The following is a 14,223-nucleotide window of genomic DNA, read 5'->3' on the forward strand; positions in this document are numbered from 1 at the left end:
TTCGGCTCCTGCCCTCCCTCAGTTATGTGAAATTCGACGAGAAGTAAATTTAATCACGCTGCATCATGCGTTTTAACTCTAAATTGCCATGGCTCCTATATGTACGTATGTACAGTCTCGTGCAACTTGGGCTTCCCGTGGTTAAAAGGGAGTGAGGGAGATGGAATGTTGCACCACTTATCTTATTTATCTGTATTCATCTATGGAGGCGAGAGGTTCTATATTAAGCTCTCCTTAAGGTCTACATAGGTCCTAACTTGATTGCCTACAGGTTCCCCTCAGGATTTTCCTGGGATATTCTAAGGTTCTTCATTGATCCTCTCTAGGCTCTCCTTAGGATTTCCCTAGATTCCCCATAAGCGCCATCTTGATTGACTCTAGGTTTCCCATTGGCTCTTCTTAAGATCTCCCTAGGATCTCCACTGGCCCTGCTTTGGCTCTACTAAAGCTCTCCCTAGGTTGTCCCTAGGCTCTCCTTGAGATTTCCCTATGTTCTCCATCGACATTCCGCTATACCGCCCAGTAGGGTTCCCAGGGAAAATGACGACGTAAAAGGAAACCTTTCAAAGCGAGTTCATTTCGTAATTAATAAAATAGATGATCTATGGCGTTTTATATTTACAGGATGAATATACGCTACCAAAGTTTTACCACCTATGTTCCTGTCACCCTATATAGAGAAATGAATGGTCGAGGACTTGCTGGAAAGTTATTGTGTATGTTTCCCAGGTTAATCGTCTAACTTCAATAGTCTCACCAACCATTTCTGGTCCCGTCAAACAGAATGTCCCTTTATTATTGATGGACGTACGCGACATGAATTCATAAGCTAAAATCCTATTAACGTAACATGGGCTACAATATACCAAATTTTAAATTCCTTCAATATTTCAATCTTCTTCTTGAAATATTTATACCATTTTTCAATGCATAATTGAAAGGCTAAATATTTGAATTATTTTCAAACTACTACAATGTCATTGCCAGTGATGATGAACATTGGTGTTGATTTTCAATGGCTGACATCAATTTCAACGTTAAATGGGAACACTTAACCAGAGAGCTTTTCAACAGGCTTGCTATTGATGTAACTTACAAAGCATTACGGGAACTGGTTAGTCGGATAAAGGGCTTGTTTGTTTTGCCCTGTTACAGATCGGTGTTCGTCGCACAGTCAAATTGTACATACATTGGTCACGTTGATTTCGAGCACACAGAATTACGTAATACTTGTGCACACGTGTTCTTTCAATGTTTGTTTGTTAGAACACAATCGTCATTGAATTTATTTTTCCACCAATTTCATTGTATAATCAAAGGTACAAATGGTTAGATTTAATCAGTCATGAGATCTCTTTTCTTTTCTGTTCAAAAAGATACCAAATAATCAGATTGACTGCGTTCACTCTAGTCCCTTCACCTTTTGAAGGGTGACATCTATGATAGAGGATCTCTGTTATACTGAAAGATTATGTCTCCTTTGTTTACCAGGCTGAGCGGTTTAGTTTTCAAAGCAAGGCTTAAACAGCCGAGTTGCCTTGAATAAGGGTTTACTGCGACGGTTTGATTCAGTGAAAGCAGTTCTGGATAAAAGATCCCTTTTCCTATCCCTCCGCATGCACATGCTCTTCTTTGAGTGCAATTTTAGTTTTGCACCGTGCACAGTCGTATCACCAATGTTTATCCACTACCTGTTGCTGGGGACATCGTAGAATATCTACTTCTCATCTCTGGTAACCATTTTGTTGTTCCTGTCGAAATGAAATGGAAGTTATGGCGTTTACCATACCATACCATACCACGAATTTCGCCCATAAGGGCTGGCATTTTTGGAGACTTTTCTGTCTTTTCTAATGCAAGTTTTAAAATCCCTATTGCTGTATTTAAGTGTATAATAAATTCTTAATGTAATAAATAACTTTAATAAATATTCTAGAGGAAAATTGTCGTAAGGGTGAATAAAACCAGTTACATTTCTATATAAATGATACATATTTTTACAAGTCTCCATTCTTAGGAAACCTAAAAAAGTGTACTCCTTCCCCTCCTTGATTCCCCAGAAAATTCCCGGTTTATGACGGTCTGAAATGCTATAAACTCTTGCTTTTTGGAGCATTCTGACAAAGAAGTTTCCCCAATATAGGCTATGTACGTAAATCCACAGTACAAACTTGTCGCGCGCTCACGACTGTTCACGGTCGAAAACGAAGATTGCCGAATGGACCTTTAAATGGGTTGTATCACTTTGTCACTCTCTACAAGTAGTTTCTCTCTCAGAATGTTGCCTCTTATTATACCTACTCTTTGACCACGCTCCTTCGGGGATGTTGACAGCCCTGCCAACCCCAAACCCCGCGCATTTTTTGAATTTCACATTGTTTCATACATTTGCCATACTTTTGTTTCTGTTTTTTCGCCATACATTTTGCTTGAGTCTGTGTGTGTGTGTGTGTCCCCTTTTAGTCGCCTCTTACGACAGGCAGGGGATACCGTGGCCGTATTCTAATCCCCCCGAGCCACAGGGGTCTATGGCGTTTACCTAATTCCATTTTTTTCCACTCGTTTAGATCGTTTGCTGTGCACTTCAAACTTTTTCCTCATGGTACCTGATCGTAGATTATTCAGTATAGTTCGTGGAAACGAGATGGAGGCGTTTTCGGTGGAAACAACAATGCGGTTGATTGGACAGGAAGCATTCGCAAGTCCTTCAGAGCTGAAGGTTCTCGTTATCGGTCGCGGTCATTATCGAAGAAGAAAATGGGAACACGAGACAAGTGAAAATGTCGGAAGTTCCGCTGGGCGCTGAATTTCTATGGATCGGACGAGGAACTTTCGCTTTCGAAACTTCCGCAATTTCGCGAGAACTGATTAATCCCTTTGGTTTGGTGGAGTTGGTGAAAGGGTGGTTCCAATAGCGAGGAAAACGAATTGCGAACGCGCACTTACGCAGAGAAATCCAAAAACAAGTGTAATTTATAGCGAACAGTCGTTTTATAAAATATAAGAAATTCCAATCGGCAAATATCCAACTGGGGATGTCCAGCAAGGAGTTGCTGGCTGGAAGTAAACACTTAACAGTTCCTTATCACTTATACAAGAGATGGTGCCCATGAGGGAAATATAGGATAGTACCTCCATGTTGTGTCGCTAAGGTGGCATAGATATTCTCTAGTCGACTATTAAGTCGTTAACGAGCTTGGAAATTCCTCAATTATTAGTAAGTACGTTACATCCCTTCCAAGTAGGTGATAAATATTTGCTGGCAAATGAGTTTATGATCTTAGGCTTAGGCAAGCTGTAAAGTTCACGACTGAGATTCAGTGTATAATTAAAGATTATCAAAAGGAGTTAAAGCCCTGATTTATAAAACAATAGCGTATTTACTTCATCGATACACTAAATCCTCAGAATTGTATTCCAAGCTCATCCGGATTGCACTTTAATAAAATTGCAATGAATTCGTTAAATTGAGAGTGAAGCTACAAATTGAAGAGAAATCGATTGTCCACAGCTGTGATCATGTTGAGGATGGTCTTAGAGGGTGGGTTAGAGGGGTGGAAGAAAACAAGTTCTTCTGCTTGGTGTGCCGGTCACGCCGCCCTTTCAACAGGCAATGCCCATTTCATGTCCGATAGAATACGGAATTATTCCACTGGCTGGAAAAGTGGCGAGGAATCTTAAACACTCTTCGGACCACCGAGAAAGTACATTTTGCACTGACCTTTGTCAACATGCTATTACACTTTCCGTTAAGTGGAATTCCAAAAAATAAACATTATGAGAGACAAATATTCCTTTTCATTATTATTTTACCACCCTCTAGCCCGGACGAGGTATGGGGTATATTCTCGCCCCTGCGGTTTGGGTAAATTTACCCAGGTGGGTCCGAACGTGTTAAATCTCATTTATTTTACGGTACTTACACATTTACTTACTTTTAACAAAAGAAACCTTCTGGAACAAGAAATACTACTGAGAAGTCAAACTTTTAATTCAACAAAGGTAAATAAAATTTATCTTCAGAAATTAGTGTGAACACCCTGTATAATTGTTCGACGACTACGTGCAAGAGGAAAAAGGTTTCACAGTTAATAATTCTATGTTCGTTACACGCGAAGCACGCTTAATTGCACATGCGTCTACGATACGAACAGATGTCGCACGTTTCTCTCACTCTTTCACGCACCCTCTTTCACTCGCTCCCTCTCATTCCCTCTTTACAGCTATATTTTTACATGCTAACTGACTCGCCTTTGGCGACCAGCCAATACTAAACGATCGGTTACTCTCTGTTGAATATTGGCTTCCCTTTCGAAATTGTATCAGCCCCGTAACGATTCCTGCTTCCGTTCGTCTCTCTACAAACTGAGAGGATTTAAGCGCCGTTTTATGAATCGTATCGAGCAGGAAACGTTGTTAAGCTCGTACGAGAACTCATGGATGTTTTGCATAAATACTGTATGTTAATCTAGCGACTAAAACTATTAAGTGTTTCAAATCGTGAACGTTGTGTCCTTCTTTTTTTGCATCTTAAAACCTGGTACAGTAGACTTTTGTTATATTCCCAGTATAGATGACAAAAAATGAAAATATTCAGAGATTTAGAATTCTTGTAGTTCTTTTACTATTGATTTCACAAGAACACAACGCACGATTTTGAAACTGCTGGCGAATGGCTCGCTGCGTTAAATTTAAAAGGCTCTCATGCAACGCTACCTCGATCTAAAAAGGCGAATAAAAAAAATATGTCAGATCTATAACGTAACTGTCTGTTTCATGTTCGAAGAATACGAGAACACGAATGACATTTTCTTTGTGCTATGTTTCCGAGATATTGATTAAACAGACAGAAGAGATAAAAGAAAATTTGAATCATGATATATCGAATAGATTCATTCTTTGTATTCATCTTTCATTGGAAAATTAATAAAAAATTATTTGAGATTTAAAAAACAAATTATTCCAAACTTCCCAGTGTAATGAGGTCAATTATTTAATTATAATCTCAATCAAGCTAAAGTTAACACATTCGCACTTGGAATTCTTATCACCTGTTCAAAATTGAAATTAAAATAGAATTTAAATTTCAAACACGAGTAATATTACGTTTGTAAATGGGAGGAATATTAAATTAACTCTGGCACGGTGGAACCAGGTCTCCGTTGACCCTAAGTATGATTCTTTTTTATTTTCATATTTCAATCTGTGAAGGCTTTTTAATTTAAGAATTTGAGCTCCTGCCAGGCAAACCACGTTTGTATATGTATACTTTGACACTTTGACAGTGAAGGGGCGCTGGTGACCTGTGTGCTAATGTACAGGAGACTCTCGTTATATTGTCAGTGAGAGGGTTGAAGGAGCTTTGAAGCTCTCATTTGAAAGGGGTAGGGGATAGAAATATATCATTTTCATAGATTAATATGCTTTTTAAAATCCATTAGAAAGTCAAATTGCTCATGTGGCAACATAACAAGGGTCTTTTGTATTGCAAAAAAGGAAAATTTGGAGTAGTGTCACGATTTAATAAATACTTTGATTAGCTGCGAAAGCTTATGTTATGGCGAGTAATCCTGCAATCTGCATCTTTTATAAGCCTCTGTTTTCTTCTTCGCTCTCTGCATAAAACTTGGTGATTTGTTGCCTGGCAGCTTTGGTGATGGAACCCCTGCAAGGGTTCGGATCCCAGTTAACACCAGGGCAACCCATAGATTCGAAACACGTCACCAGACGGTTGGTGTTGAATGGACAACACTGGACGACTGCCCAAACACAAGCTGGAGGACTTTGTACAGGTGGTCGTCGAGTGGCTGCTGCTGGGAAATTTGGCACCGCTACTCCACGACGATAAGGATTAACTCCCTGCAACAAGAGTTGAATCTCCATTAGCAATTTTTATGTTTCTTGAATTTTCATTCACCCCTCTCGTAATTCAAGAGAATTTAAATTCGTTAATTTCAAGGATTAACTCTTTGCACTTCAAAGGCTCACCATTTCCATTTGATTTAAGGAGGTACTTATTGATTTAATTAGGATCCTTCTGAGAGATGGACCAGAAAGGTACTCAGTAATTAGTAATTATTACGACTCATTGTCAGTCATGATCTTGAATCATCAATTAGATTACGTTTTGCCCAACTCGGATACTCCACTGCCCCAACAGAATACCCTGATGCCCGCCCACTTCTAAAGAAAATGGTTCTGACACTACATCTCCTTTTCAATATAAGAAGATACCCATCAGATTCAAGCCATCACTCGTTGCTCGCTTGAATGGTTAAATGAAATGAACCGCGGGTAGAACTCGTACCAATGCTGTCCATACGAGGCAGGGGCTTGTGCGTTAAGGGGTTAAGGAGGATCGGTTGAATAGACAAGTGGAAGTAGCTCACCGGAAAATCGATATCGCCGTCGAAACCCGTTCTCGATGACAGGCGAGGCGAGGAGGAAGACTGTGCCGGGTGAACTATTATTCTTGCGCTCACGGGAAGTGCGTTCAGTCTGGCCTCTTCCTGTCGTCTCCGTTGCTCGTGTTCCCTTCCCTGCTTCGCTCTACGAACAACAGCATTACATTATATCGCAGCGATCCGAAAGAGGAAGCTCATTGTGCCCTGCCTAGGTGTTTGTTTTATTAACACTGCTTCGCAACGATGCGCTAACTCGCGGCCTTAGCGCCCGCTAAATTGCGACCCCACCGTCCCTCTATATTTATCCTTTCACCTACGACACGCCATGGATCTTCAGCGTCATAATAACGAGACCAACACTGCTCCGTCTTTACGAGCTGTTGGGTTACTAAGTTTCCGACACAGTTTCAAACAGCTTGCAACTTAGCTACCAGTGCCGTAGGCTTTCCTAAGGATAATGGGGATCTAGGATAAGCAGAAGCCCTGGTGTGGATTAATTTTAATATAAATATATTCAGAATTAAAATTTTGAAAAGTGTCACCGAAGTCAAAGAACGATCTTAGGACCCTAAATGCCTATGTCCCTTTTTGAATCACCCTGCATTTAAATAGAAATTAATGGAAAAGCTCGGTTCGTTTAGTTATAATTCAATATTAAACCACCAAATTCCATTTCATTACCTGCTATCCTCTTGCCTCCTCCTTTCAGCCTCGAGCCTCCACCTTTCTTGCTCATATCGCTGTCTGTCCTGCTCCTGCCGCTGCCTCTCTTGCTCCATGGTCCTTCTGGACTCGTTCAGGACTAAATTGGCTGGAATAAGACTCGTGTCTTGTCTCCTCCTGAGCTCCTCGAGCCTCGCGCGATCGTTGTAGCTATGTCTCGTGTTCTCTGACCTCGTTCTTCCAGCTTGACTTCTTCTAGCCTGTTCCTCCATCAATTCTTTCCTTCTCCTGTCCGCGTCCCGTCTCGCAGCCTCCAGTCTCTTCCGTTGCTCTTCGTATCGTCTTGACTGCAACCTTCTCGCCTCTTCTTCTCGTCTCAAAGCCTCTTTCCTCAGCTGCTCCTCTTCCAGCCTTTCCCTCTCGCGGATCCTATCCTCCTCCGTCCTCCTCGATGCCTCCTTCCATCTTCTCTCCTCCACGAAGCTTCGGGGATCAATATTCGTCGGAGCCGATGGGCCGTGATTTCTTCTTCCGTTATCCCGGCCGGGATACCTTGACCAATTATACGCTCTCGGCCAGTCGTCCATTTTCTTCCTTTGATCCATGGAACTTCCGTTCCCGCTCGTCACATGCACTGGCTGATTTCGACGAATGTACTCCTGCAACTTGCGCTCCTCCTCCATCCGTCTGCGCTCTTCGTCCTGCCTCCTCCGAACTTCTTCTTCCCTCTGTCTATCTACAGGATTAATCGGTCGATTGCGTTGCATGTATTCCTTCAGCTTCTCCTCGCGTTCCCTCTCCTGCTGCTCTCTGAATCTTCTCTCAGGGTCTACATAGTAGGGCCCGCTCTCGTTGGAGGCTGCCCGCATGGCGTACAATAAGTTAGAGGGTTCGTTTCTAGCCTGTTGTCTCCTTCTCTCATCTTCTTCTTCTTGTCTCCTCTTCAGCATCCACTCCCTCCTTCTCTGCTCTAGGTGTCTTCTGTCCAACTCCTGCTGTCGTCTTCTTTCAGCTTCCCAATCACGTCTTCTCGTGGCCTCCGCCTCCTGGTGCCTCCTTTCTTCTTCGTAGGTGGAGGTATGAGGATAAGATTCATATCTTCTGGGAGAGGCATCCAATTCCTGCGGACGCTCTCGGTGTTCTTCAGGCGACTGCCACCTGCTGGATGTTCTTCGCGCCTCCTGCTGCAGCCGTCGCTGTCTCTCTTCTTCTTGCCTCGTTCTTTCCTGAAGAGATCTCTCGTACTCCTGCCTGATCCTTTCTACCTCGGAATTAGTTCGATTCTCAACGTGACCTCGTCTTTGCTCCTCCTCCAGCCTCCTCCTCTCCTCTTCCTTCCTCCTTCGCTCGTAGTCCTGTCTTCGTCGTTGGTTCTCCGTCTGTAGTTCGTCGCTCGACACTACGCCCTCGTCCTCCCCGAAGCCCCAGATCTGACGCTTCGAACGACCTTCGGTCCGAAGTTGCTCATCAGCGACGGAGTCGTCGAGCCACAGTATCCTGCGACGCTGATGAGCCGTTACCAAACTGTCGGCCGACTTCGCTTCCTCCTCTTCGAAAGCTTCACGTTTAGCTATATCAGAATTAGAACCCTCTCCGGCCGTCTTCTGATCACCGCCGGTCGAGTTCTGACCATTCGACTTGCCCAAGTCCCCACGGACGGGCAATTTCTCGGGTCGCCTTTTGTCGTCGGAGTCCGAATAACGAGTCGCCTCCATGTCCCCTCTGTTCTGTTTGATCCCCTTCGTAGTGGTCTCCAACTTCTTCAGCCTTACCAGTTCATCCATCTCCTCCTCCTCCTCAACCGAGGAGAAGTCGTACTCCAGGTCCAGGGAGATGGGTGTCACACCTGGCCACGTGTCCATGGCTGCTATGGGAGCCTTGTCTCTACCACCAGAGTCTATAGACCTCTTCTGCTTGTATTTTGAAGCGGCCAGACCCTCGCAACCCACTTGCAACTCCGGTACACCGCCTATGCTGAACGGGTCGCTGTTCGGAGGCACCTCTGTGCTTAAATCGTCGAAGGAGTTGGATTGTTTGTAGAACATCTTCGGGCTGGTTGACTTGTAGTCCGTCGTCTTAGCCTTCCAGTCCGCTTGGCTCGTCTTCTTAGGTGTCTTACCTTTGCCCTTTAGCAGGTACCTTGTCAGGGGCGCGTGGCTTAACGGATAAAGTCTGAGCAGGTCCAATTTGTATATTTCCATGGAGCCTGGTCCTTGATCTTGAAACGTGTCGTCGGCTACGAAAGGATCCTCCAATTCGGACAGAGCCAAGGATGGCTGCTCCGAATCCTTTGTGCCTCCCCCATCGATTTTCTGCTCCGTGAACTTTTTACGACGCTGCTTGTCTTCGACTAAAGGTGAAAAATCGTCGTCGTCGCCGCCGCTGTTACCATTGCTCCTCGAGTCCAACGAATCCTTGTCGAGGTAGTTGGTCCTGAAGGACTGTAACGGGGATGCTGTAAAGAGTTCATACGTGAGTGAGCTGAGGTGATTGCGAATCGCAGCTGGTATGATTCTGGTTTCAGATACGTGACCCAATCTTTGGGATCAGACGCCTTCTGTTGGGAAAGTGGCGGCTGGAGAAATGCTGTTCTTGTATGAGGAATATGCTTTCAGTTATTCTAGACTTATTATGGTTTCTGAGAAAGCATCATAAAGCAGAAATGAAAATATTAAAGTGTGATATGAAAATAAGTGAAGAAAGGAAGAAACTTATGGGACCTTCAACTGGTAACACGTCTTCTGCTGCATACTGCCCATGCATCTAGCGTAACCATAACCTGAAGGAATGGCAATCGTCAAATCAGTGAGGTATCAAATGTCAAACGTACCGGTGCTGGTAGAGCTCGACCTTCGCGAGCCGATCGGAACTCGTTGGTAAAGCTCATGCTGCGGGGCCAAAGGGGAGTATTGATCGAGAGAAAAGCGAGAGGAGTTGAGGCTGGCTGTCCCCACCACGTTCGCGTAGAGCCAGACCGTGGCCAGAACCACTGTCACCCCTGGCTGCATTCTCCTGCAATCAAACAGATCCTCTGGTTACTTCTTTTTCTCTGGTTGGTCAGGAGACCAGCTCTGCTTTCTTATTAAAAGCGAATCCCAATCGACAGCTTCGAAGAATCAATTTATTTCTATTTTGCATAAACATAGGGGCTCGGTATACCACATTGAAGGATTAAGTTTAAACAGCTATAAATGTCCAAAAAACATACACAGGGTTATTTTTGAAAAAGCTTTCTCTATATCAATGGTGTTTTTCGACGACAAACTGATTTCTATGAAACTTTGTCTACAACCTCCCTCGGGTACTAAAAAGTCCGACATTTTGATCCCTTCGATTCCCTTCTTCTTCGCCCTTTCAAAAGTGCAGTATTTCTCGGGAATGGTTGAAACAATTTGCATGAAATATTGTACATAAGTTCTTTGAAGCACAGCAACCAAGGAACCCATGTGTAAAGTTTCATGAATATTGACGCAGCCATTCTCTAGGAACACCGAACCACCAATATCTGGGAAGATGGAGGAAAATCGTTTCTTAGTGGTTACCTAAGCTATAAAAGGAAAGTGTCTGCAAAATTTCAGCTTCATAGATTCAGCGGTTTATACGTTGGACGAGCTGCGTTTAGGTTATGTGTAACATACCGATTAGGTTAGGTTAGGTGGCCCTGTATCGCATTACACTTTCTATGTTAATGGTGAGGAAGAAAAAAAAAGAAATGTGGAGTGCTTTAGAAGACAGTTATGCAGGAATTGAATTAGGAAATTCTTCCACATCCGACCTAACCTTATCAGACTATAATTTTAATAATCTTCAAGGAATTTCCACCCACAACAATTGTTGAGTATCAAATTTAAATTAAAGAATTCTTCATCTTAAAACGAAGGTCTTTTTAAAATTTTAAATTGATAAATTGCCCGAGAGTAGAACAATGCAGTGGCGTCCATGATTGATCGATTGCTTAAACCATTTTAAAAGATTAACAAAGCGACAGGGATTTATGCACCGGCCCGATAAATCCGACACCCAATCGCGAAGGGTTAAAATCCAACACTCATGCAGTTTGCACCCCCTCCATCGACAAAGCAATCAAACTCCGTGCCACTTCGGCGATACGCGGGTAGCTGACGTCACCGATGGCACCCCAAAAAACAAGGGGTGTATCGTTTGCAAACCAGACACCATGACCTTCCGCTCGGTGGTGAATTGGAGGTCGCATACCAGGTAACGAGATCACATCCGTCGTCAGGCTGGAAAGCTGGCCTATCGATTTCGCGACACTCGATTGGCCCTCAAGAATCTCCTCAAATGTCCTCGAGGCTTCTGTTCCCGTTGCTGAAATTTCCCGTCGCTTTGTGCCTTGAAAGCGAGCCTCTTCCGTAGCCTCGTAGAAAGAGAAGCAACAATCGCTCCTCTAACCGAAAGTGCACAGAGATCAAGTGATCTTGACACACTGTCGTTGCCAGGTCGGCGTCTAAACTTAACTCTGGCAATTGCAGCTCGTGTGTACACGTATGCAGAATGTCATGATCGACTTCCGGCAACTGACGTTTCGTGTCGGCTGATTCCTCGTAGCCTGGTGACGTCACGGCCCAAGGAACGCGCCAAGAGGTTGTCAATTGACCCGTTTGTTGATGCAAGCATCTTGAATCGACTGCTTGGATCAAATGCGAAGGAGAAATTGTTTAGCGAGTAATTGTAAACGTTCCTTGATATTGCGCCGTGGTGGTTGAGGCTATCAGGTTATAAGAGTCCAGTGATTTAGGGGAGTCATATACTTGATGAAACCCTTCTTAGTTTGATGGTATTTATAGCAGAAAAAATGAAGTTCGAAGTGCTAGATGATTGATTAAAAACAATATTTCTCTAGCATGGTAAACAAGTTCCTCCGAAATTAATGACTCTGTGTGAAAAGAAACTTTACAAACCAATTTATACCCAAACTTTCGGCTTTAATACAATAATACAAAAAAGTTAATAAATATCAAATTAATGTTCTTTTTGACATGTTTCTAAATTGAAGTCTATTAAATTTTTTCACATCAGCAATTGATTGAAAACCAATTAACACGATTCAGATTATTAATCGTTCATCTGTAACTCAATTCAAATATTGAAATTTCAATATAATAAAATTTGTTAATAAATAATGAACGATAATTCTTATTTATTTCATCCGGTGAGAGATACATATAATAACGTATCAATCGATCATTTGTCCATTGAATTGAGGTGATAAAATTTTCATAAGGAAACAAAAGAAACCTTAATTTCTTGATGAATATTTTCGAAGTTGAAAGGTTCGTAGATCTTTATTAGAGACACTCCTTCAGCTGTTTGTACGATCGCGATTAATCACTGTCACTGAAATTTTTGTCTCTCCGAAAGAAAGTTTCGACAACGTAATCCCTGTGTTGGTTGCTTCCCAGAGGATAGGATTATGTCATCAAGACATCCAATATACGCTAATAATAGTTTCGTCAAAAATGAAATAAAAGATCAATCAGACAATAAAATTCAATTAAAATATAAATGAAATGTTGATACATTATATCGATAGAAAAAATACTTTTTTAATGTTTCAGCTCGAACTACAACTTTTGTTTTATATGTTTTTGTAAAGTAAGGAATAAAATAGAAATTGCAGGATACTAAAATTTTAAGAATTCAGAATTCAAAAATTCCACAATTCCATGTATCGATACTGCAAAAAGTTATCACTAACCCATTTTATTTGATACCGATAAGTTAACACGAACCACTCCTTGAAGGTACATTAACGTTTTGCTAAAAGTAGATGAAATAGTTCGCGTATCTCGGATTACCGCTGCGCGAACTTCTGCTACCATCTCGGTTTCCTTTTCCTTTTGCTATTCCGCTAGCAATTATCTGACACCTTAACGGTACAGCAGCTAAGAGGCTTTAAATTTTGCTACGAGAAATAGGACTGCGAATCGAAACACGCCACTGATACAGAACAGATAAGTGCTTTCTGGAATAAGCCGATATATAATTATCACCCTACAGTACGTTTCAAAAGTATACCAACCCCTAAAATTGCAATTAAATACATCCGATCTACGAGAAAGTTAATTTTTCTTTTAATTAAATATAACCCAATGGAAGCATAAAAAAAATTTTTTTATATATATTTAATTAGTAAAATAACAAAAGTAAAATTTCATATTTCATCATATCAATTAATATTTAATTGGACCAATCAATTTGAACGTCAACTACGTTAACTCCATGTCACTTTTATATTATTTTTAAAAATGAACGATTCAATTTCCTCAGTTTTTTTGAACTTCAAAATCAGAATGTTCGATTGAAGTTAACAAGCCAATGAAAAAAAATAGAAGAATGAGTGGCAGGCACTTCCATGGTGAAGCTAATTAACAAAGTGGTCACCGTGAAGTTTCAAACGCCAGGAAATCTTTGTCGAGCTAATTAGTTTTTTCTGCCAACGTCGAGCCACGATCGAAAAATCACGCTCTCGTAGGTAAAACGTTGAAAAAAAAAGAAATAGTACTAGATTCGTTACAAACGGGAATTTTTATCCTACAAATTGTCACGACCTGGGGAATTAAAGCTAATTGGCAAAAAATTTTAATCATAGATCTTCATAGTTTTCCTCTTCTATTTTTCTATAGAAATAGCTTTGTCTTTCTTTCAATTCCATTTTTAAATTCTTTAAAGTTCTATTTACACGTACAGAGTTTTGAAAATATTAGTAGTAAGATTAAACAATATTATACAATATTTCAAAGAAACTACACACGTACTACCACTTTAGTCACGGTTTAACACTTTTTTTATTTTCATCGTTTCCTCTCAATTTTAAAATTCTCCTGCCTGTTCCCTTTTCTAAAGGCAACCACTCTCAACAGCACACTCAACTCTGTAACAATTCTAACAAAATCTTAAAACTCTCCTGCTCTTTCCGTTCCTCAAAGGCAACTACTTCAACAATACCCTCGTCTTTCCAGAAATTCTAACAAAAATCGTCTTCCTTCGTGTTCAGATTCAGCTTACACACATTGTAAGCATAGAAAAAAAGAAAGAGATTTTACGCTATGTAAATTCTTAATATTTTTTTTAAAAAAGCCTCTCAAAAGCTGTATATTACCATAAATAATTCTTAAGATTTAGCAGCAGGAAT

General features: G+C 41.5%; 2 protein-coding genes across 7 annotated transcripts in view; one reads left to right on the plus strand and one right to left on the minus strand.

Annotated features, from left to right (window-relative positions):
- LOC114872263 overlaps window positions 1-14,223 on the plus strand; it is a 60,184-nt gene that overhangs the window by 8,240 nt on the left and 37,721 nt on the right. The window lies entirely within an intron of this gene.
- Window positions 1,974-14,223, minus strand: part of LOC114872248 (trichohyalin-like) — a 35,769-nt gene continuing 23,519 nt past the window's right edge. For 2 of the 4 annotated variants that reach the window (XM_029179280.2, XM_029179282.2), the window contains exons 2-5: window positions 9,898-10,079; window positions 7,086-9,522; window positions 6,390-6,549; window positions 1,974-5,859 (exon numbers count right to left, since the gene is read on the minus strand). In XM_029179280.2, the coding sequence (XP_029035113.2) occupies window positions 5,587-5,859; window positions 6,390-6,549; window positions 7,086-9,522; window positions 9,898-10,079 (3,052 nt within the window). In that variant the 3' untranslated portion in view covers window positions 1,974-5,586. Of the gene's footprint in view, window positions 5,860-6,389; window positions 6,550-7,085; window positions 9,523-9,897; window positions 10,080-11,282; window positions 11,545-14,223 lie in introns of those variants that run through there. The other 2 variants (XR_003788741.2, XM_029179283.2) reach the window with 2 other exon arrangements.

This window comes from Osmia bicornis, chromosome 16 (genome assembly GCF_907164935.1).
Source record: "Osmia bicornis bicornis chromosome 16, iOsmBic2.1, whole genome shotgun sequence".
Taxonomy (NCBI): domain Eukaryota; kingdom Metazoa; phylum Arthropoda; class Insecta; order Hymenoptera; family Megachilidae; genus Osmia; species Osmia bicornis.